This window comes from Convolutriloba macropyga, chromosome 15 (genome assembly GCF_964194025.1).
Source record: "Convolutriloba macropyga chromosome 15, txConMacr16.3, whole genome shotgun sequence".
Taxonomy (NCBI): domain Eukaryota; kingdom Metazoa; phylum Xenacoelomorpha; order Acoela; family Convolutidae; genus Convolutriloba; species Convolutriloba macropyga.
Window position 1 is genome coordinate 5699420 of NC_134482.1, and position 26034 is coordinate 5725453.

General features: G+C 36.8%; 2 protein-coding genes across 3 annotated transcripts in view; both read left to right on the forward strand.

Moving 5' to 3' along the window:
• Nucleotides 1-26034, forward strand: part of LOC142354759 (large ribosomal subunit protein mL49-like) — a 423982-nt gene that overhangs the window by 8547 nt on the left and 389401 nt on the right. The gene's annotated exons all lie outside the window — the stretch shown is intronic.
• Nucleotides 1757-24625, forward strand: LOC142353970 (myeloid leukemia factor 1-like). Its single transcript, XM_075406207.1, has 2 exons — nt 1757-2010; nt 23913-24625. The coding sequence occupies exons 1-2, from the start codon at nt 1785-1787 to the stop codon at nt 24380-24382; spliced, it is 696 nt and encodes a 231-aa protein (XP_075262322.1). The 5' UTR covers nt 1757-1784; the 3' UTR covers nt 24383-24625.

A 26034-nucleotide genomic window follows, 5' to 3' on the forward strand; every position in this document is an offset into this window, starting at 1 on the left:
AATTTTGTCGACTTGTCCTGCTATATTCCGCTGTCAAGATTTTTTCACAACCATATGACGTTAAAAAGCACTTTTTGTTCATTCGGACTTGCAATTTTGACAAAACTTGACTTAGCCTCAATCTCCATAATGACTTCCTCACACTCGAATTGATTTTCTGTATTCTTTCAAAGAGATGACGTCAATTGAGTGTCACTCTAATTGAGAGTTATTTAAGAGCTGCTAGTAGAAGCAGCAAAAAGCTAAACGGATTCTTAATCGGTTATGAAGACTCTTAAGTGGTAATGAAGAAGAAGTTTTGGATGGTAATGAAGAAGAACTTTTGGTTCTGCAACTGGAATTTAAAGAAAGCCTTCGATAGCGTTCCACATGGCATCTTGCTACAGAAAATTGAAATGTCAGGCATTGGAGGTAACTTCTTGAAAATTATTGCCAACTACTTAAGTTAAAGAAAACAATATGTAAAGGTTATTGATTGTAACTCTGAAACAGTGCAAGTTACAAGTGGTGTTCCACAAGGATCACTACTAGGTCCACTTCCAGTCATAGTTCTGTTAATTTCATAATTTCCTCTACAAATAACTTATTATGACGCCTTTGGTTATGCAGATGATTTTAAGCTCGTTGCAACGAATAGTGAAAACATGCAATACGAGATAAAACAAATAGAAGACTGGTGTTTAAACAATAAAATGACATTAAACGAAAATAAGTGTTATATCTTGCCAATCAAAAGTTAAGACAAACCCAAGTTAAGTTTAAACAACAATACTTTACTTTACCAGAGCGATTTAAAACATCCAGGCATTACAATGACGCCAAAGTTGAACTGGAAAACTAATGTCGAAAAAAGGTGCTCAAAGGCATTGAAAGCGTTCTACTTCTAAAAAAGAAACACTTCAACGTCCACGAAACTAACCTCAAAACTCAATGCGTACGCAGGATATGTCATACCAATTGTTACATATGCAACTGAAGCCTGGGTCGCTAACAAAACGGAGACGAGAGATTGAGCGCGTTCAAAAGAAAGCTACCAGTTGGATCCTAAACAACTGGGAAAGCTCAATTTACTTCCTCTCTCCTTATATATAGAACTTCACAAACTACTCTTAATTGCTTTTCTCTCAGGAAATTTCAATGTTCCGATCACTAGAAACTGTGAAGATCAACCAAATACCAGACAATTTGAGCTAATAAACATAAATTGAACAAGAACGAGAAAGGCAGCCGAAAATTTCTGGAGGCGTTCTTGTCAACTCTTAAATATATGTAAAATCAAAAATCTAGCTATTGAAAGCTTAAACAAAAAACGATTAACCGAATTATTCTGGAATTATTTCTCTAGACATTACTCTGAAGCCAATTCTTGTACGTAGACCTTTTTGCGCAACTGCAACAATTAACTGCAATCCAGTACAGAAGGTCAAATTAGCCAACCAATAAAGGGATGTCAACCCTAGTGCAACGACACTGAAGCCTAAACTACTACTACTACTAATCAAAATATAACATCTCGGATCTTTTCCGTTGGTGCCCCCGCGAGTACGTTATGCTCCCCCCAATTTCAGAGCACGTGCCATTACATAGTAAATCACTATGTAAAAATATGACACGTGCGTCTGGGGGCGCAAATAATATGCATCCACTAAGCGGGGGGGGGGGGGGGGAGTGGCGCAAACGGAAAGGATCCAACACTTGCGGCTATTTTCTGGCAATCTACCAGCTATGTTATGTAATGGCAGAAGAGATCTTAAATTCAAATCAACTGATCTTCAGAAAAAAAAATGTGGGGAAATAACTTTCCCAATTTCCACAGCGACCCATTTTTCCAACCATTTGGTCCCGGTTTCAACCAACACCCATTCGGAATGTTGGGACAGCCAGGGATGCAGAACCAAAGTGGAGTTCAACAAAGGCATGCCCAGAATACTAGTCAAGCTATGGCCAGACCTGACATGTTCATGGATCCCTTTGCTCAGATGAACAGGATGATGCAAGAAATGTCAAGAGGTATGACCTCATTCGGGTATTATTTATCGCATTTTGCGAAATGTCCGCAAGTTTTGGGTTATGCGAGCCATTGGTAGAATCTTATATAAACCTTTTGCTGGGGCTTGATGAACTGGGGTGCTCTCAATTCCTGAGCCCAGCGTAATAAGGCTGATAATTAAGGCCCACTAGTTAGAGAGCAATTCTTCCGGTTATGTTTGAGCTTCACACTTTTTTGACTTTTTCACGTCAGTGCCTCTAAAGTGGAGTGAGAAGTTGGCATTAGAACAAATTTTTGTTTTGTGAAAGCGTATTTGTCACAAAATATTATGGAAATTTTAATTTTTGCCCCTTTCTTATTTTTGTTGCCTTAACACCAGTATTATTAATGACAGTATCATTGATTGCTAATGAGGCATAATTGAAACTCGTTAAGTGATTGATTGTATGGCTATTGGTTATCGTGACTTTGACAATATTTGTTATCAAAATATTAAATGCTTTTTTGGAATTTGAAAGTATTTTTTTTGTACTTTTTGTTCTCTTTTCATTCAATATCATTAGGGACAGGCCTAGCGTTTTGCTAATATGACCTCTTTTAATCGATTGAATTGTTTCAGTTGGAATTTGTTTTTTCTGACTTTGATTTTCATTGTTTTCAAGAAATATTGTCAACAAATTTTTGAGGTTTTACGAGTTTTTTTTGCTCAATTTGTTGTCTTATCTCTTAGCATCTTTTAATGAAACGTCTCTCCGGTTGCTATTAATGACTAAATGATTAGCATTCGTTTCAGTTTCTGGCTGTTAAGGTTTTTGACTAATAAGTTTTTCGTTTTCAATAAAATTTACTGAATTTGGGTTCTGTTAGTATTAGTTGTATTTTTAGCAGCCGCAAAGCATTAGCTGGGGCTAGTATTGGCAGTAGTATAAGTAAATGACTAGTAGCACACCACGGGGGGGGGGGGGGGGTCACGCACGGTAAAAAAACGACCCCCTCTAAATCTTTACATTTGACCACTAAATTTCTTCAGAAAAGCCCTTGGGCGCGATGGGACAATATATGAAGACAAAATCAGAACATGAGTTTGGAAAAATTGTCTAACAAGATCATTTTTTCAAATTACAGTCACAGAAAACAGACGTTAAGTAAAAATCGATAAAACTGTTTCAATGAGTACCCGAGTTACGAGAGACGAAATTGATGGGGGTATTACAAACTTGGTTTTTGATGATGGAAACCGAGAGAGACCTCCATGGCGTTGCTGTTCCAATACCGTAGTCCCTCGATCAGAGATTATATTTTTCGTTCAAGTGATTATTATCGTGCTCATGATTAGTCTCTGTTTTGCCATGCTATTCTTGATATCGGAGAGTTGCGAAGAGAAATCAATTTGGATTGCACTGCTTTCGAGTCTAGTTGGTTATATCTTACCAAATCCTAAATTATGAATAAAGTCATTCTCACAAACGATAGGATCTTCATGGCGGTTGTAGGCCCAAGTGGTTCTGGGAAAACTGACCTCATATTCAGCATGCTGCAAGGTCGGTCCTTCTACCCAGCATTTCCCAAAATTTATTACTTCTACAAAGAGTTCCAGGACATATTTACAGCTATGCAACAAAAAATACCGCACATTGAGTTCATCAAGTATTCCGGATTGGATATAACGAAAAAGCTTTCGGACTGTCTGCTCGTTTATGATGACTCATGCGAGGAAATTTTTAACGACAAAGAGTTTGTGAAAATAGCAACGTCAGGAAGACACAGAAAACTTCATGTGATCTACATCAAACACAACTTATTCCAACAGAGTAAATGGTCGCGGACAATTGATCTAAACACAACTCATATAGTTTTATTCAAATCATTGCGTGACATTCAGCAAATAGAATACCTCGGAAAACAGTTAAACTGTCTCCAATTACTCAAGGACGCATACAAATTAGCAACAGCTCAACCCTATGGACATTTAATCATTGACCTGGATCCTAAAACAAGTCAAGGCTTACGATTTTCTTCTCAACTCATTGGTCCCGAACCATCAATATTCTATATTCCTTCGGAGGAAGCTGTTATTACACCAATTACGAATGAAAAAGAGACATTTGCTTATGCTGAAGCGCTGGTGCGTTAACAGCAACCCCAAATCGAAAAGCAAGAGAATTTTTTTAGCCCAAGATATTGAATTCATTTGGTTCCTAAGCGATTGTGTAATGAACGTGCTCTCTGGTGTTGTCCCAATCAACAAGAAAGAACTACAACAATTCGAACCTCAACTACGACAACTTTCTGAAAAGTATTTCAGTGCGCTGGAAAGAAGTAAATTATTCCAGACAACGAGAGGGCATTCTCTGATTCAACTAATTGCCAGACCTTGTCTAGAGTATCTACAGAAAAATGCCAACTGAGGAATTTGTGCTCATTCCTCGCAACATGTTTACAACTGAACAACCTCAAGTTTCGCAAATATTAAACAATCCACTAACAAAAAACAAGTCGAAACAACTATCGCTTCTACAGAGAACTTCAAAACAAGAGCCACCAGAAGCGGTAATACAGCAGAACACAGAGCAACAGACAGATGACGTCATGGTTTCCGATGAAGAAGAAAAGCAACAAAGTATCCCAGACGACAATAAACGAACAGAGTTTGATGAAATCAGTCAGAGTGTGATCGATGATATAGATTTTCTCGAAAAAGACAAATCTGGAAAAGCAAAAAAAATTTTGAAGAAAATCAACGGATCACGCAACATTTCACTGGACGTTGAAGGTAAAATCTTAATTAATGGAAGGAACACCGACATTCCAGCATCAACTTTCCTCTACGTATTACAACAAACATCATCAAAACTGCTAGCTTTGATGAAGAAGGCTTCGCAGACGCTGAAGAAGAAATTAAAACGCCAACAAGCTGGAAAACTCCATTCAGCGGAAATCAAAAAACTAAATAAAGTTTACACGAAAGGAAAAGCAGCATTTGGAAGTGTTGCTAACATAAAAGAGGAAAGCGGCTTTTCCCACAAAAAAATTGAAAAATTCCTTCAATCGAAGAACTCATACACTAAATATCGTCAATTCCGGAAAAGTTTTCCACGATTGAAGGTAGTTGCTTACAGAATAAACGAAATCTGGTCCATGGATGTAGCCTATATGGAGAAAATAGCCAAGCACAACAATGGGGTCAAATACCTATTGATTGCAGTTGACGTTTTATCACGCTATTTACGTGTTCAACCTCTCAGAACGATGTATTCGAAGGATTGCGTTGAAGCCTTCAAACAAATGATAAAGACCAAACAACCAGAGAAAGTGTGGACAGACAAAGGCACCGAATTCAAGGGCGCGTTCAAAACATTCTGTGAAAACAAAAAGATTCATTTGTATACAACCGAAAACGAAACCAAATCTGCGTTTGCGGAAAGAAATATTCGGTCACTTAAAAACATTATATACAGATACTTGGAAGAAAAATGGACTTGGAACTATATAAAGGAGCTTCCCAATTTCGTAAATATCATTAACAGTCGTGTTAACCGCGTTACAAAGTTAGCTCCAAATAAAGTATTCAAAAAACATGAACCATTTTTAATTTCGATTGCTTTGGACAACAATAAATATAAACCACGATTTGAAGAGGGGGACCTGGTACGAATAGCGAAACCAGACGATACCTTCAGAAAAGGTTATACTCAGAATTATACAGACGAAATTTTCACAGTACTAAGATTGGCTACAACAAGTCCACCTACCTACAATCTAGTTGACGCAAACAACGTTAAAATCCTTGGGAAGTTTTACGAACCGGAATTAGTACAAGTTGATGCGTTAAACACTGAAGAGGAGCAATGATTTCTAACAGCAATGAGTTTACAATTGACTTGTTATCAAATGCATCAATGGACGTTTTTAATGGAAATACTATGGCATCATTTCGGAACCAATTATCACAACCGATACACTTACAGGGAGAATGGCAAGTAGCATTGACATCTCTATCTTTTCCATCAAACATCAACAACGTGAACTCTGGAGAAATAGTTGTTTACAAGAATTCAATGACCAATCCAAATGAGTCGAGTAATCGATCAGGACAACTCAGAAAAATTCGGACTGGTATTTACAACAGCTGGGAAGATCTAGTCTCGGAGATTGTTCGCATTGCAAGACTGAAACAGTTTGATCGTAAGTTCGACAAGATAACGCAAAAGCTTGTGTTAACATTTGGGGAAAATGAAGGATTGTCATTTCAAGACAATGAAATTCCCAGCATTCTTGGTTTCAAGGGGACCCCTGACCCTGCACACAATGGTTTTGTTCACATTGGTTACAAGACAAACTTGGAAAATGGGGCTCCGAACTCTCCTAACAGACATTTTCGTATTTTCCCCGTTGATATAACATGTGGGTCACAGCTTATTTTTGTGTACCTTGATATTATTGAGTATCAACATGTGGGTGACTCACGTGCACCCATTCTCAAAATCATTGAATCGGAGAGACGTCTGAGAAACGGTAGCCTCAACACAGTAGCACCTATTCACCATAAAACCTATACAAACTTGGACTACAAGCGTTTACTTTCAAACAACATCCAGAGCATCAAAGTTGAGCTGAGAAGTGAAACTGGGAAACTGATCCCTTTCACTGGAATTGGTAAAGTTGTTATAAGTCTCAAATTCCAGAGAACAAGCTAACTGATGGAAGCCTATTATAATAATCAAGCATCCAATTCAATGCCCCATTTCTCAGGACATTATAGACAAAGAGGAAGTGGATTCGGCGCATTAGCTGCTGGCATTGGTCGTGTTGCATTACCCCTAGCCCGACGACTTGTTTGGCCAGCAGCAAAAACAATTGGAAGAGAATTGCTAGTACAAGGTGCACCAGAGTTATTAGAATTTGCAACAAAAAAAGAAATCAGCGAAGCAAGCTCTGAAAAGTACAGTTGCAAAAACAGCGAGAAAACAAATCGGAGGAGCACTTCAACGAGGACGAAAAGCAATCTATCGAAGGAGGTCGAAGAACAAAGCATACAAAAAGCAGTCTCCACCAAAGAAAAAGATCACTTCGCGAAAAACGAAGCCACAAAGAAGTCGATCAGATTTCTTCTCAAAAGTAAAAAATGCGTACTAACATTGTTATTCCCACAGAGGCAACACATAGCTCATTAGACTTGTTCGAGAAACCTCCCCTTCTTGTAACATTTGATCAATCGTTCGAGCAAAAAACAGGAACTTTGTACTCGCCCACTGGATCTTCGTTAGAGTTTGAAATAGTCGGTGATAGAAATAACTTCATCGACCTACAGAAAATTTATCTGGAAATCAAATTTCGAGTTGTTCAAAATAATGGAAACGATTTACGCTTCACCACGGGAGATGCCAACAACAGTGACACGCCACATCTAGCCAATAATGTCTTACATTCCCTTTTCGCTGATTGTATAGTGTCAGCAAACGGCATCAAAATTTCTTCCGCCAATGGGCACTACGCACACAAAAGTTTCATAGAAACAGAATTTTCTCATGGATCGGATGCGAAAAAAACCTGGCTGAAATGTCAAGGATATGATTATGAAGCAGACCCAACAGGCGTCCCAGCCGCTACAATCACAGCTCGACAAGAAACTGTGAGAAGATCTGCTCAACTCACAATGTATGGAAAAATAGCTACCGATTTCTTTTCATGCGAGAAGCATCTAACGAGTGGAGTAATGCTGCGAATTTCTTTCCGACGATCACAGGATGACTTGGCGATTGTGAGTGAAGACGGGGCTAAACACTATAAAATCAAAATCGATGAAGCAAATTTGTTCGTGCGAAAAATGACAGTCTCCGATATCGTGCTTGGTGCAATCGAGAAAACACTTCTCAAGACACCTGCAATGTACCGATATAATGAAGTTATTTCGAAAGCTTTTCTAGCAACAGCTGGGCAACAGAGCTGGAAGCAGGAGGATATTTTCACAAAAGAACCTATTCGTAGACTAATTGTCGCCATGTGCCGCAGCGATGCGTTCATCGGTACTAATACGCTCAATCCATTTTCATACCAGAAGTTTGATTTGAATGAGATAATAATTTACCGTAATGGGTTCGCCACAGCTGGTACACCAATATCAACAACTGATAATAAACGACTATACTACAACTCGATGGCTGCACTAGCTTATGTAGAAAATGGTCACGGGATATCTCTATCTGATTTTCCTAACCATTACATTATGGTGTTTGATCTCACCAGCACTCAAGAAGCCACGCATGATTTTATTCATCCCGAGCTAACAAACTCTTCATTATCTGTGGAACTCAAGTTCGGTGCAGCGTTGCCCCGCAACATTGAAATTTTATTTCTCGGGGAGAAATGTTCAACAGTTTATATCGATTCCTCGAGAAACGTTTCCAAAAACGCTCTTCCTATAATCTAATGGATGAAGATAAAATATTCAAATTGATTCTACAATCCGGTCATTTGATGTTTAAATTCAACGGTGTTTATGCAGCTGACAATTTCCCCTTGCACATACCAACCAACTCATTTGCTATCGTTAACGCTTCACCAGCCTCTTCACCTGGATCTCATTGGATTGTGCTTGCAAAGAGATATGCCTACCCAATAACATACTTTGCCGACCCGCTGGCATTACCTCTCTATTCATATAAACACATATCAGACCGATTTCGACAAAGCACTAATGATAGCATTATAGTGGACCTCATGGAAGACAGACGTGACACAAATAAACCCCTACAAAGTGCAGACTCAAATGTGTGGACTTTATTGCATTTATATAGCTCATTGTGTTCTCAATGATAATTTTCCATTCATTCCCGATATCAATGAAATTCAACTGTTGTCTTTTATAAAACATATGAAGTAAACAATTATACACGGTTTCTTTTTTAGTTAGGTCAATGACTCACCAACCAAAAATTCACCTTTATAAAGAACTAAATTCCCCCTCCCCTGGAAAAACAAACTAAATCGTCCAACTATGACAAAAACGTTGATGGCTTGTAAACAAATTCAAGTTCTTCAGACTTGTGTTGATGGCTTGTAAACAAATTCTTGTCTGGACCCGAGTGCGCTATGTAAACAAAAAGTAACGCTACCAGGTTGAATTGCGTCACTGTAACGCGATGGCCCCTCGATAAAAACAAACAAATAGGAGACAGCTTGCTTGCATCCGATTGGCTAATCAACTTGTTGAAAGCGGGGTCCCCCGGACTGAAAAATTACTCATTGCTTTTTGCCTTACACTTTGCGTTCAGTTGACTCAAACTTGATACATTTTTGTCACTTCTAAACTTCTTATTTAATCGTTCCTTTCACCGTTACTCTCTTAAAGCAACAATCAATTTTTGTGGGATGGGGCAAGCCAAGTGCGAAATTTGTCATAAACTACTGGCAAATAGAAGAAGCGTTCGTCGACATCGGAAAGAAGTGCATAAGATCTATCCTCAAACAAACTCATTCGAGTGCACTGAATGTGGTTTCACCACGAGAAGCCTGTATGAGCTAACAGGACACATGACTGTGCAGCATGAGGCGACCAGTCCACGATACTGCATATACTGTCAAAAATGTTTTCCACGTGACGCTGATTATCTTGAGCACATGAACACTTTCCACGGTCTACCAGCTTGGAGTGTAGATGTAAACAACCTACAGGACTCAGGCATCATACCAAGCGAACGCGCTTTCGGCGATACACTGAAAGTCTATGAGATTACCGTCGGGTCAAGAGACGTTGATCTATTACACGTTATGCAGCTAAAACGTCGAGAGATTGAAAACATTATCAACATTAGTGTTCAACAACACTCACAAAAAGTTCAGTTCAACTCAGTTATTGATCTCGTCAAACCCACGAAAACCGATGATGATCTATCATCAAGCCAGCCCGATAGAATTTCGATTCATGTTGCATCAAAAATGGAACGAGTGGATTTCGGTGGTCTTTCAGATAAAACCTTCCATGCAATGGTAGAACAGATGCTCCTAGCGCTCAACAATTTTGCTTCCCATGGTAGCGGTTGGACTCTCAACCAAATTGTCAACATTGAAATCCGATTAGCAAAAGCTAAACCGATAAGGGCATCGTCATATTTGGCGCTTCCAGGCAAACTAGCGCGCACATGCTCTCTACTGAACATCAGAAACCGAGAAGACGATAATTGTTTTCTGTATTGCTATACTGCCGCCTACCATTTTAAGTTTGGCCCTCGACTTCTTCCTCCTGGTGCACCGGCACGCAGAATGACCAGCCCAGTAACATACGGACCAGACAACCCGCTTGCAAAACAAGCAGATGGTGTGTTTGACATGCCTATGGGCTTCCACCAGATGACTCGCTTTGAAGAATTAAACAATGTCTGCGTCAACGTATTTCGGTAAGTTAAAAATATTTCTTTTCGAAAAACTCTAAAACTAAAAAGAAGATTATGGCACAAAAGCAAATGAGGAAAAAAGATAAAAAACCAAAAAAGTTTGAATATTTTAGCTACGCTGAAAACGGACTGATACCATTCCGAGTTTCCAAAAAACAGAACTGTGAATTCAACATGGACCTTCTTCTTCTTAGCGACGGTCAAATGCATCACTACGTTTTAATCAGAAACTTGCGATCTCTTATTCATAAAGTCAAGGAACGAGTAGTTAGAACAGATAATCATATTTGTAGAAACTGTTTTCATGTTTGCACCTCAAAAGAACGATATGAAAAACATTTAGAACTTTGCTGGAAGAACAAACCAGCAATCGTGCGTATGCCAAAAAACACAACGTACTACTACAAAAAGTTTCAGTCCCGTTGGTTTGCTCCAATTGTTGGCTTTTTTGACTTGGAGTCAATAATTGAACCTGTCTCAGGATGTCAAAACAACCCAACCAAATCAGAAACAAGAACAATAGAAATACATAAACCGTGCAGCTATGCAATGTTGTTTGTTGCTCAGAACCAAACTGAACCGTTTCATTTTGAATGTTTGACAGGTCCAAAGGTCATGGAACAATTTGTTCAGTCTTTAGAAAGCATAGCAAAACGAGTTTACAGTGTTAAACAGCAACACAAATATTTCTCTGGCCAGCCTCTCATCGCGAAAGAAGATGCCACCAATTGTTGGATATGTGAAGAACCATTGGAACACAATTTTAATAACCCGACAGTTCTAGATCATTGTCACTTCACTGGAGAATTCCTCGGATGGGCGCATAACACTTGTAACATTAACAGGAGGTTTCTCAACTATACTCCGCTATTTGCACACAATCTCTCAAACTACGATCTTCACCATGTAATTCTTGCTCTCCAGGGTAGTAACATGAGGAATACTGTATCAATTGTTCCGAATACAGATGAGAAATATATAGCTCTGGAAATTGGGGTTCTAGTCTACAACCGTCAGGACAAAAATGGAGTAATCAAACCGGTGTACGAGTATATCAGGCTACTAGACTCATTTCGTTTCATGGCCTCGTCATTAGATTCACTAGCACAAAACTTACCCTCTGATCAGTTCACTTTGCTAGAACATCACTTTAAGGATTGGCCAGAAAGTTCAGTGCAAATGTTGAAACGGAAGGGATTTTTCCCCTATTGTTACATTGATAATTTCAATAAGCTGAAAGAGACCGCACTCCCACCACGAGAAAAGTGGATGAATAGTCTCCAACAGTATCAAGTGAGCGTTACTGAAGATGAGTACAAACATTCGCTAGAAGTTTTTGAAAAGTTTCAATGTGAAACAATTGAAGATTACTATAGTTTGTATCTCAAAACTGATGTGTTTCTCCTAGCTGCAGTTATGCTCTGCTTCCGCAAAGTGTGTTACGAAACATACGGACTGGATTGTTGTCAGTACTATACCGCTTCCAATCTCTCTGGTGATGCTATGTTAAAGTTATCTAAAGCGCCTTTGAGACTCCTAAAAGAGAGAGAACAATTGGATATGGTAGAAGGATTGATTCGTGGTGGCGTAAGCTCGATTTATAACAAGCGGCTGGCGGTTGCGAACAACAAATATCTACCAAATTTCAACCCCAAAGCACCCTCAACCTTCATAGTGATGATTGATGCAAACAATTTGTATGGGGGCATAATGGAAAAGTTTCCATTGCCATTGAACAATTTTGAGTACACTGACGGAAACTGGGATCCTGAAATTCAAAAAGCGTTCATCCAAAGCGTGTTGGAGACACCTGACGATAGCGATATTGGCTACGTATTAGAAGTGGATTTGTCGTACCCAGATGAACTTCATGATCTTCATTCAGATTTTCCCTTGGCCCCAACAAAACAGAAAATTGACGCATGCTGGTTGGGTGACTATCAGGAAGAGCTTTTGAATGATATGCAGATGAATGCGCCGCCTTCGAGTAACAAATTGATCCAGACCTTGTTCCCCAAAAAGAACTACATTTTGCACTATCAAACATTGAAGCTCTACGTACAGTTGGGGTTGAAAGTTGAAAAACTACATCGATCACTCGCTTTTAACCAGTCGAAATGGCTAGCGCCATATGTAAAGTTGAACACTCAGAAGCGAAAGCAAGCCAAGAACAAGTTCGAGGAGAACTTCTATAAACTAATGGTGAACAGCGCATTTGGGAAAACGTGTGAGGGGAAACGCAATCGCATAAAAATAAAACTGGCTCGAAGTGAAGAAGAGACACTGAAATGGACCAGCGCTCCACAGATGAAGTCGTTCAAAATCATTGATGAGAACTTGGCAACGATAAGCTTGAATCAGACTGAAATAGAGTGGGACAAACCAACTATCGTAGGTGCTTGCATCTTAGATCTTTCGAAGAAATTCATGTACGACTTCCACTACAATACAATGAAGAAACACTTCAATTGTAAACTACTGTACTCGGACACGGACTCGTTTGTTTATGAAATTTTCTCAAACGACTTCTTCGCAGACTTGAAGCGGAAAACCACAGTGAAGGACCTTTTCGATTTCTCAAACTTTCCAACTAATCACGAGATGTACGATCAAAGCAACGCAAGGGTGACACTAAAATTTAAAGATGAGATGGGAGGCAAGATCATTTCTGAGTTTGTGGGGTTGAAGCCGAAGCTGTATTCCATCAAACTGGCAGATGGTTAGTCATCTTTTTTTCCAAAACCTAAAAAAAGTCAAAACAACAAAAAGCAGAATGAGTAAAGAAAAACCAGATAAAAAGTATGAAAAAGAGACCTAGGATTAAATTTCCAAAAAACGGAAAAAAAGTGAAAAACAAAAACTAGAATGCACGAACTTCTATTTTAGGTCTTGCAAAGCAGTCAGCGAAAGGTGTGACGCAAGACGCCAGGCGCATGATGACACATGAATTATACAAACAGGTTCTCACAGGAGGAGAAACTGTTCGACTTATCAACACCAGAATTGCATCGAGCAAACACCAATTAATGACAGTTGTGTGCAACAAGAAGTCACTCTCGGGATACGATGACAAGCGGTATATTTTAAACGACAAGATCACAACCCTACCATTTGGCCATCACGCTCTGCGCGAGGAAATGTTCATGCGTAACGTAGTACAGGATCCAGATTGGGGTTCGAGTGACGAGGAAGAAACTGTTGTACACGTCGCCGAGTCATTAACGCCAGAAAGCCAACAACCAACTCAATACACAGGTCCCCAAATGTCAGCAGAAGTCTGGTCTCCGCCGGATCCCGGTCTCAATCAGCGTGTTTACAGTGACGACGAGCTTGAAGCGGACATTGCAGATTTTGCAAATCTGACTCAACAAGTGATTGAGGACGAAATTGAAAGATGTTCCTTTATAGACGATCAGGCTGCTAAATCAGGTTCGTCGCCTAGTCTTCTAGACCCAAGACCCGTATCCCCCATTCATGTTTCTACTAACTTTTCAACAGAAGAGCAACCCATCAACCATCCCGGACCCTCAAAAAGTATGAAAAAGTGCGCAAAACGAACGCTAGAGCTGATATCAGACAAAGAATCTATCAATGTAGATAGAATAAAGAAATGGAGAGTAGTACAAATTGACTCTGATAGTGACGACAATTAAATTCTGTGAAATAACTATGCTTTAGTTTTTGTGACTTATGTTTTGTTTTTCCCGTTTGAATAAAAAAGTCTTTTCAACTCGAGTTACAGAAAAATTGTACTGCATAAGTCTTTTAAAATTGCCGCATAGGCAGTTTCAGTTTATATCTAAGTCATTTTCATCCTCAGTACCTTCAATCCATTGTATAAGTCTTATAAAAGCTCCCATATAAGCAGTTGATCAATTTATATCTAAGTCATTTTTATCCTCAGTATCTTCAATCCATTGTATAAGTCTTTTAAAAGCTCCCATACTAGTAGCTGATCAATTAATAACTAAGTCTTTTTTGTCCTCAGTACCTTCAATCCATAGTATAAGTCTTTTAAAAGCTCCCATATAAGCAGTTGATCAATTTATATCTAAGTCTTTTTTGTCCTCAGTACCTTCAATCCATAGTATAAGTCTTTTAAAAGCTCCCATATAAGCAGTTAATCAATTTATATCTAAGTCATTTTTGTCCTCAGTACCTTCAATCCATAGTATAAGTCTTTTAAAAGCTCGCATATAAGCAGTTGCTCAATTTATATCTAAGTCTTTTTTAACCTCAGTACCTTCAATCCATAGTATAAGTCTTTTAAAAGCTCCCATATAGGCAGTTGATCAATTTATATCTAAGTCTTTTTTGTCTTTGATACCTTGAATCCATAGTATAAGTCTTTTAAAAGCTCCCATTTAAGCAGTTGATCAATTTATATCTAAGTCATTTTTGTCCTCAGTACCTTCAATCCATAGTATAAGTCTTTTAAAAAATCACATAGAAGCAGTTGATCAATTTATATCTAAGTCTTTTTTGTCCTCAGTACCTTCAATCCATAGTATAAGTCTTTTAAAAGCTCCCATATAAGCAGTTGATCAATTTATATCTAAGTCATTTTGGTCCTCAGTACCTTCAATCCATAGTATAAGTCTTTTAAAAGCTCGCATATAAGCAGTTGCTCAATTTATATCTAAGTCTTTTTTAACCTCAGTACCTTCAATCCATAGTATAAATCTTTTAAAAGCTCCCATATAGGCAGTTGATCAATTTATATCTAAGTCTTTTTTGTCTTTGATACCTTCAATCCATAGTATAAGTCTTTTAAAAGCTCCCATTTAAGCAGTTGATCAATTTATATCTAAGTCATTTTTGTCCTCAGTACCTTCAATCCATAGTATAAGTCTTTTAAAAAATCACATAGAAGGAGTTGATCAATTTATATCTAAGTCATTTTCATCCTCAGTACCTTCAATCCATAGTATAAGTCTTTTAAAAGCTCCCATATAAGCAATTGATTAATTTATATCTAAGACATTTTTATCCTCAGTACCTTCAATCCATTGTATAAGTCTTTTAAAAGTTCCCATATAAGTAGTTGATCAATTCTTAACTAAGTCATTTTTATCTTCATTACCTTCAATCCATAGTATAAGTCTTTTAAAAGCTCCCATATAAGCAGTTGATCAATTGTTAACTAAGTCATTTTTATCATCACTACCTTCAATCCATAGTATAAGTATTTTAAAAGCTCCCATATAAGCAGTTGATCAATTTATATCCAAGTCTTTTTTAACCTCAGTACCTTCAATCCATAGTATAAGTCTTTTAAAAGCTCCCATATAAGCAGTTGATCAATTTATATCTAAGTCTTTTTTGTCTTCGATACCTTCAATCCATAGTATAAGTCTTTTAAAAGCTTCCATGTAAGCAGTTGATCAATTTATATTAAGTCATTTTTATCTTCAGTACCTTCAATCCATTGTATAAGTCTTTTAAAAGCTCCCATATAAGCAGTTGATCAATTTATATCTAAGTCTTTTTTAACCTCAGTACCTTCAATCCATAGTATAAGTCTTTTAAAAGCTCCCATATAAGCAGTTGATCAATTTATATCTAAGTCTTTTTTGTCCTCAGTACCTTCAATCCATTGTATAAGTCTTTTAAAAGCTCCCATATAAGCAGTTAATCAATTTATATCTAAGTCATTTTTATCCTCAGTACCTTCAATCCATTGTATAAGTCTTTTAAAAGTTCCCATATAAGCAGTTGATCAATTAATAACTAAGTCTTTTTTAACCTCAGTACCTTCAATCCATAGTATAAGTCTTTTAAAAGCTCCCATATAAGCAGTTGATCAATTGTTAACTAAGTCATTTTTATCATCACTACCTTCAATCCATAGTATAAGTATTTTAAAAGCTCCCATATAAGCAGTTGATCAATTTATATCCAAGTCTTTTTTAACCTCAGTACCTTCAATCCATAGTATAAGTCTTTTAAAAGCTCCCATATAAGCAGTTGATCAATTTATATCTAAGTCTTTTTTGTCTTCGATACCTTCAATCCATAGTATAAGTCTTTTAAAAGCTTCCATGTAAGCAGTTGATCAATTTATATGAAGTCATTTTTATCTTCAGTACCTTCAATCCATTGTATAAGTCTTTTAAAAGCTCCCATATAAGCAGTTGATCAATTTATATCTAAGTCTTTTTTAACCTCAGTACCTTCAATCCATAGTATAAGTCTTTTAAAAGCTCCCATATAAGCAGTTGATCAATTTATATCTAAGTCTTTTTTGTCCTCAGTACCTTCAATCCATTGTATAAGTCTTTTAAAAGCTCCCATATAAGCAGTTAATCAATTTATATCTAAGTCATTTTTATCCTCAGTACCTTCAATCCATTGTATAAGTCTTTTAAAAGTTCCCATATAAGCAGTTGATCAATTAATAACTAAGTCTTTTTTAACCTCAGTACCTTCAATCCATAGTATAAGTCTTTTAAAAGCTCGCATATAAGCAGTTGATCAATTTATATCTAAGTCTTTTTTAACCTCAGTACCTTCAATCCATAGTATAAGTCTTTTAAAAGCTCCCATATAGGCAGTTGATCAATTTATATCTAAGTCTTTTTTGTCTTCGATACCTTCAATCCATAGTATAAGTCTTTTAAAAGCTCCCATTTAAGCAGTTGATCAATTTATATTTAAGTCATTTTTGTCCTCAGTACCTTCAACCCATAGTATAAGTCTTTTAAAAAATCACATAGAAGCAGTTGATCAATTGTTAACTAAGTCATTTTCGTCCTCAGTACCTTCAATCCATAGTATAAGTCTTTTAAAAGCTCCCATATAAGCAGTTGATCAATTTATATCTAAGACATTTTTATCCTCAGTACCTTCAATCCATTGTATAAGTCTTTTAAAAGCTCCCATATAAGCAGTTGATCAATTTATATCTAAGTCTTTTTTGTCCTCAGTACCTTCAATCCATAATATAAGTCTTTTAAAAGCTCCCATATAAGCAGTTGATCACTTATTATCTAAGTCTTTTTTATCCTCAGTACCTTCAATCCATTGTATAAGTCTTTTAAAAGCTCCCATATAAGCAGTTGATCAATTTATATCTAAGTAATTTTTATCCTCAGTACGTTCAATCCATTGTATAAGTCTTTTAAAAGCTCCCACATAAGCAGTTGATCAATTTATATCTAAGACATTTTTATCCTCAGTGCCCTCAATCCATAGTATAAGCGTTTGAAAAGCTTCCGCGCTATCAGATGGAAATGAAAAAAGTAGCTGATGTTTATTGCCAAACAAAAATTCCTCTTTGTCTCGAAAAAAATTAGGAACATGTTCATAGTTACCTCCGTAGATCATCTGTGTCGATTGTAGCAATCTGTCATAATCTACCCTACAACTGGTCTAAGTGTCTAAGTGAACTCAGTGAGTGTTTGTGAATGGTGGTGCGTGTTAAAAGTTTGTGAACTGGTGCCGTCTAATTTTCGCAATGGGGTTTCTCTAAACCAGCAAGGTCCGCTTCTCAATCATTGGGGTTGCCAAAGTTAAGAAGGCAAGGAGTTTACTGGCGTCAAGCGAGTACAGTTCCTGCTACTCTTCAGACTGTTTATCTCAAGACTTTGTACTCCAGACAAGATATTAAAATTAATTCCCAATATATATAAATTTATCAACAAAGAAAAATATAAAGGTGAGCAACATCAGAAATTGGTGATGAATTAAAATGCTATGAGACAAAGAGGAGAGTTTCGAAATAAAAAAAACCCAAAAAAACTGGACAAAAAGATGTAAAACTTAAAAGGACTAACTGAATTATTCCTTAACTGCAGTCGGTTTCCAACATGCTCTCCTCGTTGCTCTCCACCTTGCTCTCCGCTTTGCACTCCCTTTTGCTCTCCACACTACTTTGTTCGGCCACAAAAATGTCACCAATACCCTTGATATGTACAAGTTAAAACTCGCTTAGGTATCCACTAGGTATCTTAGGATCCATTACACAAGTTATTTTTCACCAATACCCTTAATATGTACAAGTTAAAACTCGCTTAGGTATCCACTAGGTAGCTTAGGATCCAATACACAAGTTATTTTTCACCAATACCATTGATATGTACAAGTTAAAACTCGCTTAGGTATCCACTAGGTAGCTTAGGATCCAATACACAAGTTATTTTTCACCATTTCTCTTGATATGTACAAGTTAAAACTCGCTTAGGTATCCAGTAGGTAGCTTAGGATCCAATACACAAGTTATTTTTCACCAATACCATTGATATGTACAAGTCAAAACTCGCTTAGGTATCCACTAGGTAGCTTAGGATCCAACACACAAGTTATTTTTCACCAATACTCTTGATATGTACAAGTAAAAACTCGCTTAGGTATCCACTAGGTAGCTTAGGATCCAATACACAAGTTATTTTTCACCATTTCTCTTGATATGTACAAGTTAAAACTCGCTTAGGTATCCACTAGGTAGCTTAGGATCCAATACACAAGTTATTTTTCTCCAATATCCTTGATATGTACAAGTTAAAACTCGCTTAGGTATCCAGTAGGTAGCTTAGGATCCAATACACAAGTTATTTTTCACCATTTCTCTTGATATGTACAAGTTAAAACTCGCTTAGGTATCCACTAGGTAGCTTAGGATCCAATACACAAGTTTTTTTCACCAATACCATTGATAGTTACAAGTTAAAACTCGCTTAGGTATCCACTAGGTAGCTTAGGATCCAACACACAAGTTATTTTTCACCAATACTCTTGGTATGTACAAGTTAAAACTCGCTTAGGTTTCCACTAGGTAGCTTAGGATCATATACACAAGTTTTTTTTCACCATTTCTCTTGATATGTACAAGTTAAAACTCGCTTAGGTATCCACTAGGTAGCTTAGGATCCAATACACAAGTTATTATTCACCATTTCTCTTGATATGTACAAGTTAAAACTCGCTTAGGTATCCACTAGGTAGCTTAGGATCCAATACACAAGTTATTTTTCACCAATACTCTTGATATGTACAAGTCAAAATTCAATTAGGTACCGCTCAGGCTGCGTAGGTATCAAAACAAGTTTTTATTAATATTTCATTTAAAAGCCGACAAGAACGATATTTTCTATCTATATAGGTAAGAAGCGGAAAAAAGAAATAGAAGGAAGTGTATTTGTTGTCCACAATAATACTAAAGCTTTATATGATGTTCCAATAACTTCAAAGGTTAAAATTGTTACAACTGTTTCTGTTTCTTCTTCAGAGAAAGGTACGTAAATGGGTTTATAGAGACATGAATGTGAAAACAGAAATGTTTCAATGTCCTCTTTTGAGAAAGATGAGAAATGTGTTTATATAAAGCTTCATTTTGAGCCCGAAAATTAGATAGCAACTTTCTCTGAAAAGTATGTTTCTAAGCCAACTCAAGGTAAAACACTGAAAAACAAATAACGCAAAGACATTCAGGTAATTATTTTTTCTGAAATCAACCCTTTACCAAATTGCGTCCAAAAGTTTTAAACAGTCTTGGATGTTGAACTCGTTTGATTACCAGTTTTGTGTTTTTAAACTGTTTTTTAACAACCTTGTTCCCTTTATCCTGATAGGGTTGTATCTCACTGTTAGTTGAATCCACATGGTTTTCGCTCTCCGAGTCACTGGAAGGAATACAGAAACTCACAACTTGTCTTGTATGATTTCCTTGATGTTTCGCGATCTTTGTTGTTGTTGGGTTTGTAGCTTCGATTCGTTCTTTGTCGTTTTCGTGATATGCGTCTTGACCAGAACAAAATGGTGGGAAGGGTGTCACAGCCATCCCATTTCCCATATGCTCTTCGCTGTGACAGACTTTTTTTTGGCTGCACAGACAGTAGTTGGGAGTCTATTTCATAAGCAGCCACAGAATGTGTAGAGCTTTGATCTGGCGAGGAACACAAGTCAACAACCTCTATTACACGTTGTGGCTGACAAATATCACATATCTCAAGGTCATTCACAACGCTCTGGCAAACACATGCTCTTAAAACCAAGCGGTCTTGAACAGCAACTATTTTTTTATAGCTCTACAACTTAACGACTCATCCATCCAATGGTATATGACAAATCTATCTCACGCTATATTTGCTTTCATGGAGCAAAATAGTGTTCAGATTGTACCCCAGTTTCTTATGGTATACGACGAAGGAGTCAAAAGCAATACTTCCAGCCCATCAGAGATTTAGAACCCACCCATTAAAAACTGCTAAAACCCAACCATCGCTTTGAAAGTGACTGAATGGGAAAAGTTAGAAAGTGAAAAAGATACCGATTGAGAAAAGACTTTACTCACCAGTTTTAGAAAAAGATTGTATATCAACCTCCTGCAGCATCTTGACTTGAACGTTTTCTGGTTGGTAAAACTTGTTAACCAAAAACATATATCCCGAAGGTCAGCTTTAATTAAGATCAAACTGCAAAGTGATAATTGATAATCTGTAAGTGTTGCTTGGGATAGACTTTGTCTGACCAGGGTCCTTTAAATCTTGTCGAACTAACAAGTTATTGGCTGTAAAACAGTTCACATTTATAATCGGGATTTTGCGACAGCAATAAAATTCACCGAACTGACAAATTATTGGCTGTATTGTGCAACAAAGTTACTAACTTCTCGTTTAAACCAGACAATGTACAACTAGCTCAAGACGTACCACGGGGTGGAAAAGTACAGAATTCCCCCACATATATCTGCAATATTTGAACATTTAAAACAACAGGTAGTAAGGGAAACTAACCGAAATTAGTCACTATTGTTAAGCGCTACATGTAGACATGACTTATCGATAATGAAGGTCTACGCGAATGTTCAGCATGACTTAATTATTAAAGTGATATTTATAAATAAAATCACACAGAGATTAATAAATAAACAAAGTGAGATTAATAAATCTGTATTGCGCTAGTGAAATGCAACTCAAGTATAGCACACAGTAAGCATAGTGATTACTGACGGATATAATTATTAAAGCGCATTTTATACGCGTATGAATAATAATAACAAACAGAGAAAGAAGGAATTCATACGAAGCGTTCAAATGATCGAAGTTTAGAAAGTAGAAAAATGAATTTATCGAAAATAAACGTAACAATTTTCGGCCAAAATGAGGGGGTCGTTTTTCTACAGTGCGTGACCCCCCCCCCCCCCCGTGGTATGCTACTAGTCATTTACTTATACTACTATTGGCCTTTTCTTCTTCTTTAAAAAATTTTGTTTTTTAAAGCGAATTTTTTTACATGCTGCAATTTGACTGCGTTTTTTAGTTTTCTTCGCTTGAGTGCTATTAATATGCTACATATGCGTACTAATGGCGCCTGTTCGCATTTTTTTCAAACTATTTGTCACAAAATATTATGGAAATGTCGATTTTTGCACTCTTTTATTTTGTTTTTGTTGTTTTAAAACCAGTAGCATTAATGACAGTATCATTGGTTGCTAATGAGGCATCATTGAAACTAGTTAAGTGATTGATTATATGGCTAGTGGTTTTCGTGACTTTGACACTATTTGTTCTGAGAATATTTCATTATTATTTTTTGGAATTTGAAAGTATTTGTTGTACTTTTTGCTCGTATCCTTCAATCTCATAAGAGACAGGTCTCACGTTTTGCTAATATGACGTATTTTGATCGATTGAATTGTTACAGTTCGAATACATTTTTTTTCTGAGACTTTGATTTTTATTGTTCTCAACAATCTTGTTAAGTTTTTTACGAGTTTTTTTTTGCTCAATTTGTTATCTTATCTCTTAGTATCTTTAATGAAACGTCTCATCGGTTGCTATGGATGCCTTATTTATTAGCAATAATCGTTTCAGTTATTAGCTATTAAGTTCTTTGACTAATAAGTTTTTCGTTTTCAATAAATTTCACTGTATTGAGTTCTGTTACTATGTTGTTTTTTTAGTAGCCGCACAGCAGAAAAAAATTAAAATTGTTTTCTGAGGCTTGTATTGCCCTTCTTTTGTTTTTTCCTCATTTTGTCAAGATTTTCGTTACGACCTCATAGCTACTCCAAATCTGCTTTTTTGATCCGCATGATGAAGTGTTGGTCGCACGTGAATTACTTCACTCTCAAAAATTATTTCATCACTCTGAAATGAAATCGACTTTTTATACTTTATTCAAAGAGATAAATTTGAGACTGCTGATCTACGAAGATTTTGCGGCTTTTTTTTTCTGGCTATCTGCCAGCTATGTTTGCTTTTTTATAAGGTTCTCTTAGTTTGGCGCCGCAAAATTTCCGATTTTTGCCAATTTTTGACTTTTTGGTTTTTCTGTCATTGTTTCCCACAAGGTTGTTGTATTATGTGCTCATTCTAAGGACGCATATAGTGAATATTTTCAAAAATTGCTATTTAAAACACTAAACCATGGAAAAAAGTTTTCTAATTTTTTAGCTTTTGTTGTTCATTTTTGCGCATTTTGGGCCAGGAGCTTTGTTTACTGTTTATGTCTGATGTTGCCTGGAAAGTTTTAATTGCTGGTTCTTTAATTAATTCGATTTCTTTGATTGTAATTCAAGACTTGTCCTGTTTTGTTTTTTATTTCGTCCTCATGTTTTTTACGACAATATGACGTCACAATTTCCTCAAATCTGCTTTTTGTTCATTCGTTTTTGTGTTTTCAACTGAATTGCGTGCGGGACATCATTTTTCACTCATAGTTAAGCGAGTGTTACTTTATTCTCATGATTAAGTTTTTGGTGACACATGACTTGCATTATTCTCGAAAATGACTTCCTCTCTCTCTCTTAGATTTACTTTTCTTTAATTCAAAGAGATAAATTCAAGTGAGTGTAGTTGAAGGTTATTTGAGAGCAGCTAATAAAGGCAGAAATAAGTCATAGAGATTCTTAATCAAAATATAACAAAGTAATCGATTATTAAAAAATATAACATCTCAGCATTTAATAAAAAGAAGTCTTTTTTGGTCTGTTTCTTACTTTATTTTTGAGACTGCAGATCTCAAAACTCTTGCCGCTATTTTTGGAACTGTGGCAGCTATGTTGGTGAAAGTAGTAAAGGAAGCCGAATTTGTGGACTCGAATGCTGTGATGTGTTAAAGATTTTTCGTACTTTGAGGCTACTAATTTCAAAAGATATTTTGTTCTGCCTTTTGTTACCTTCTCTGTCATTGCTTTTGATAGTTAGATTTTTGTAATTTACAGGACGCGTAGTTTGAACATCTTAGCCTCAAGTTTTTGTTTTGGATGATTTGTAACTGCTAGTTTTTAGCAATAAATTATGATGTTTTGCTCTTTTTTAGGTTTAACTGACGTGTTGATTGTTAATAGCCGTTTTTAATAGAAATTGCTAGATGTCCTTATTAGGATTGCAATTCAGTACTTTTCATGCTTTGTTCAAAATCGTTTGCCGTTTATTTTGTACAAGTCAGGATCTTTGTTTGACAGACCTCATTCACTGTTTCAAGTAGAATTGAAAATTCAGCAATATTATGCTAATTATTCAAACTGCCGGTTTTTAATTTTTGTGGTGTTAAAGAACCGATTACCCGATTATTGCTGATTTTAGGCTTCGGAGGTGGTCTCATGATGCCACCGGATATGAGCCAGATGTCAGGAGATCCAAACGGGCAGTCTTACTCTTACTCAAGTGTGATGAGCTATAGCAACGTCGGGGGGTCAGGTGAACCTAAATATTTTGAAGCCACTTCCTCAACTCGCCAGGGACCGGGAGGCGTGAAGGAAACCAGAAAAACCGTCCGTGATTCTGAGAGCGGAATGAACAAGATGGCGATCGGGCATCACATCAACGACCGAGGACATGTGGTTGAAAGATCGATGAACCGAAGAACAAACGAACGAGACGAGCATCAGAACTTTATCAATATGGACGAATCTGATGCTGGAAGGTTTAACGAGGAATGGTCTAGAGCCACCACCAACTTCAGGAACAACCAAGGGATGCGAGGAATTGACAACGGGAGACATCGTCGACATCACAGGGATAACCGAGACAACAACAACGCTATCGATTATTGATAAATTGGGAAACGGAGAACTGGAAATTGATACGATGAAGCATCTTCCAGATATGAAATGACTTCACTTAGGTTGAGATTAATGTCAAAGACCGGCAACTGTTATTTAAGGGGACTTATATCAGTGAGAAGTTAAATTTGTAGTAAACTAACTATTGTGTGTATAGTGTTTAACTAAACAACTTACGTAGCTAATCAATCGTCAACAACTCAATATTTCCCTGAATTTTAGTATTTTTAGATATAGTTTTTTTCATCAGATATGAATTAGATCCGAGTTTACGTTAAGATCTTGTTGCAGTCAGTTTACTGAGAGGGGAGCTTTTTGAGATTCCTTCATCGTCCATTATAGCCCTTATGTAAATATATATCAAGTAACGCAGATATAATAGTTCATTGAGGATGAATAATTTGGGGCGGGGGTTTAGGTTCACGAGGGCTGTGATGGATTTGAACCCAAAATACATTTCCTTTGTAAATTAGATAGCAAATAATATAATTCATTGTCTGTCTCATTTTCCCACCATAGCAGAAATCAAGATCAGCTTCTGTTCTTAGAAATGGGAACTCTATTATCAAGATCGTGAATGGTCTTCATGTTTTCAAATACATCGCATATGTTAATTGATGTATACGCTTGTTTTAAGCCATATGACCTTTTTCGAGGTAAATTTCTGAATTGAGGTAAAAGCGACATAGTAGCGTGTTTTTGATGAGGAATCTTCACGAGGTTCTTGATCATCTCGCATATTAATAGATGCGATGTTGACGGCCGAGATCTCTTATGGGCAATGTATGGCGCTTTGTACAAGTTCTTAGTGACCATTTGTTTAATATTCAGTCTTACAGTTAGCTTAAGGCAAATTTTTGAACAATTTAAGCCAGGCATGTTTTTCGATTTCATTAGCTTGTAGCTGAGGCAGAATGAAATTCCGTGATATGACCTTTAACGTCATTAAAGTTTTCTGTTACAGATTGGAGAAGTCATCGCAACTTTTCCTGTGTAAGGTAATCTGCGGGTTTTTCCTTACTTATTTACATCTCAACTGACTTGATTTATCAATGTGGTTTTGTTTCTTCAAAATTGTTTGTGGTGACAGACATGCAATCAGTAGTGCTGTGTTCGTGTTTTTTCTGTACCTTAATATGGTTGTACCTACAGACTTTTTTTTATTATTCAGTCGTTTGTTTTCCATTGTTTTCATCGAGAGAGTTTTTGTTCATTCGTATGAATTGTTTTATATTAGTTTCGCGTGTACAAATTAATTGCACCACCGGTCAGAGAGGGAATGAAACAAATTTGATTTGCAATAAAGCCCGTCGCAAATCAATGCCTAATCTTACGCTATCTATCCAGATAAGCAACAAGGAGAGAATTCTCATTTGCTCTCAAACCAAGTTTCTAGCAATTACATTAGTCCTGCTAGTGTTGTTTTAATTCAGATTATTCGTACGACTGATTTTTTTGACCGGCGGTTTTACGCCTGACCATCAAATTATCACGAATTTTTTTCTTGAAAAACGGGATAAACTGTCAAGGCATAAGGGAATTACGTCTCAGTAGATCTCTAAGAGCCTTTATGATCTGAGTATGCTATTCACTAATGTAGTGAGGAGACATGAATTCGTGGTATGTGAACTCGAAGTTTGACA

Excerpts from the sequence above, each read along its gene's own strand:
- LOC142353970 (XM_075406207.1), top strand. The coding sequence starts at position 1,785 with ATGTGGGGAAATAACTTTCCCAATTTCCACAGCGACCCATTTTTCCAA. Across the intron at positions 2,011-23,912 it reads GATGCAAGAAATGTCAAGAG|GCTTCGGAGGTGGTCTCATG; the intron begins GTATGACCTCAT and ends TGCTGATTTTAG.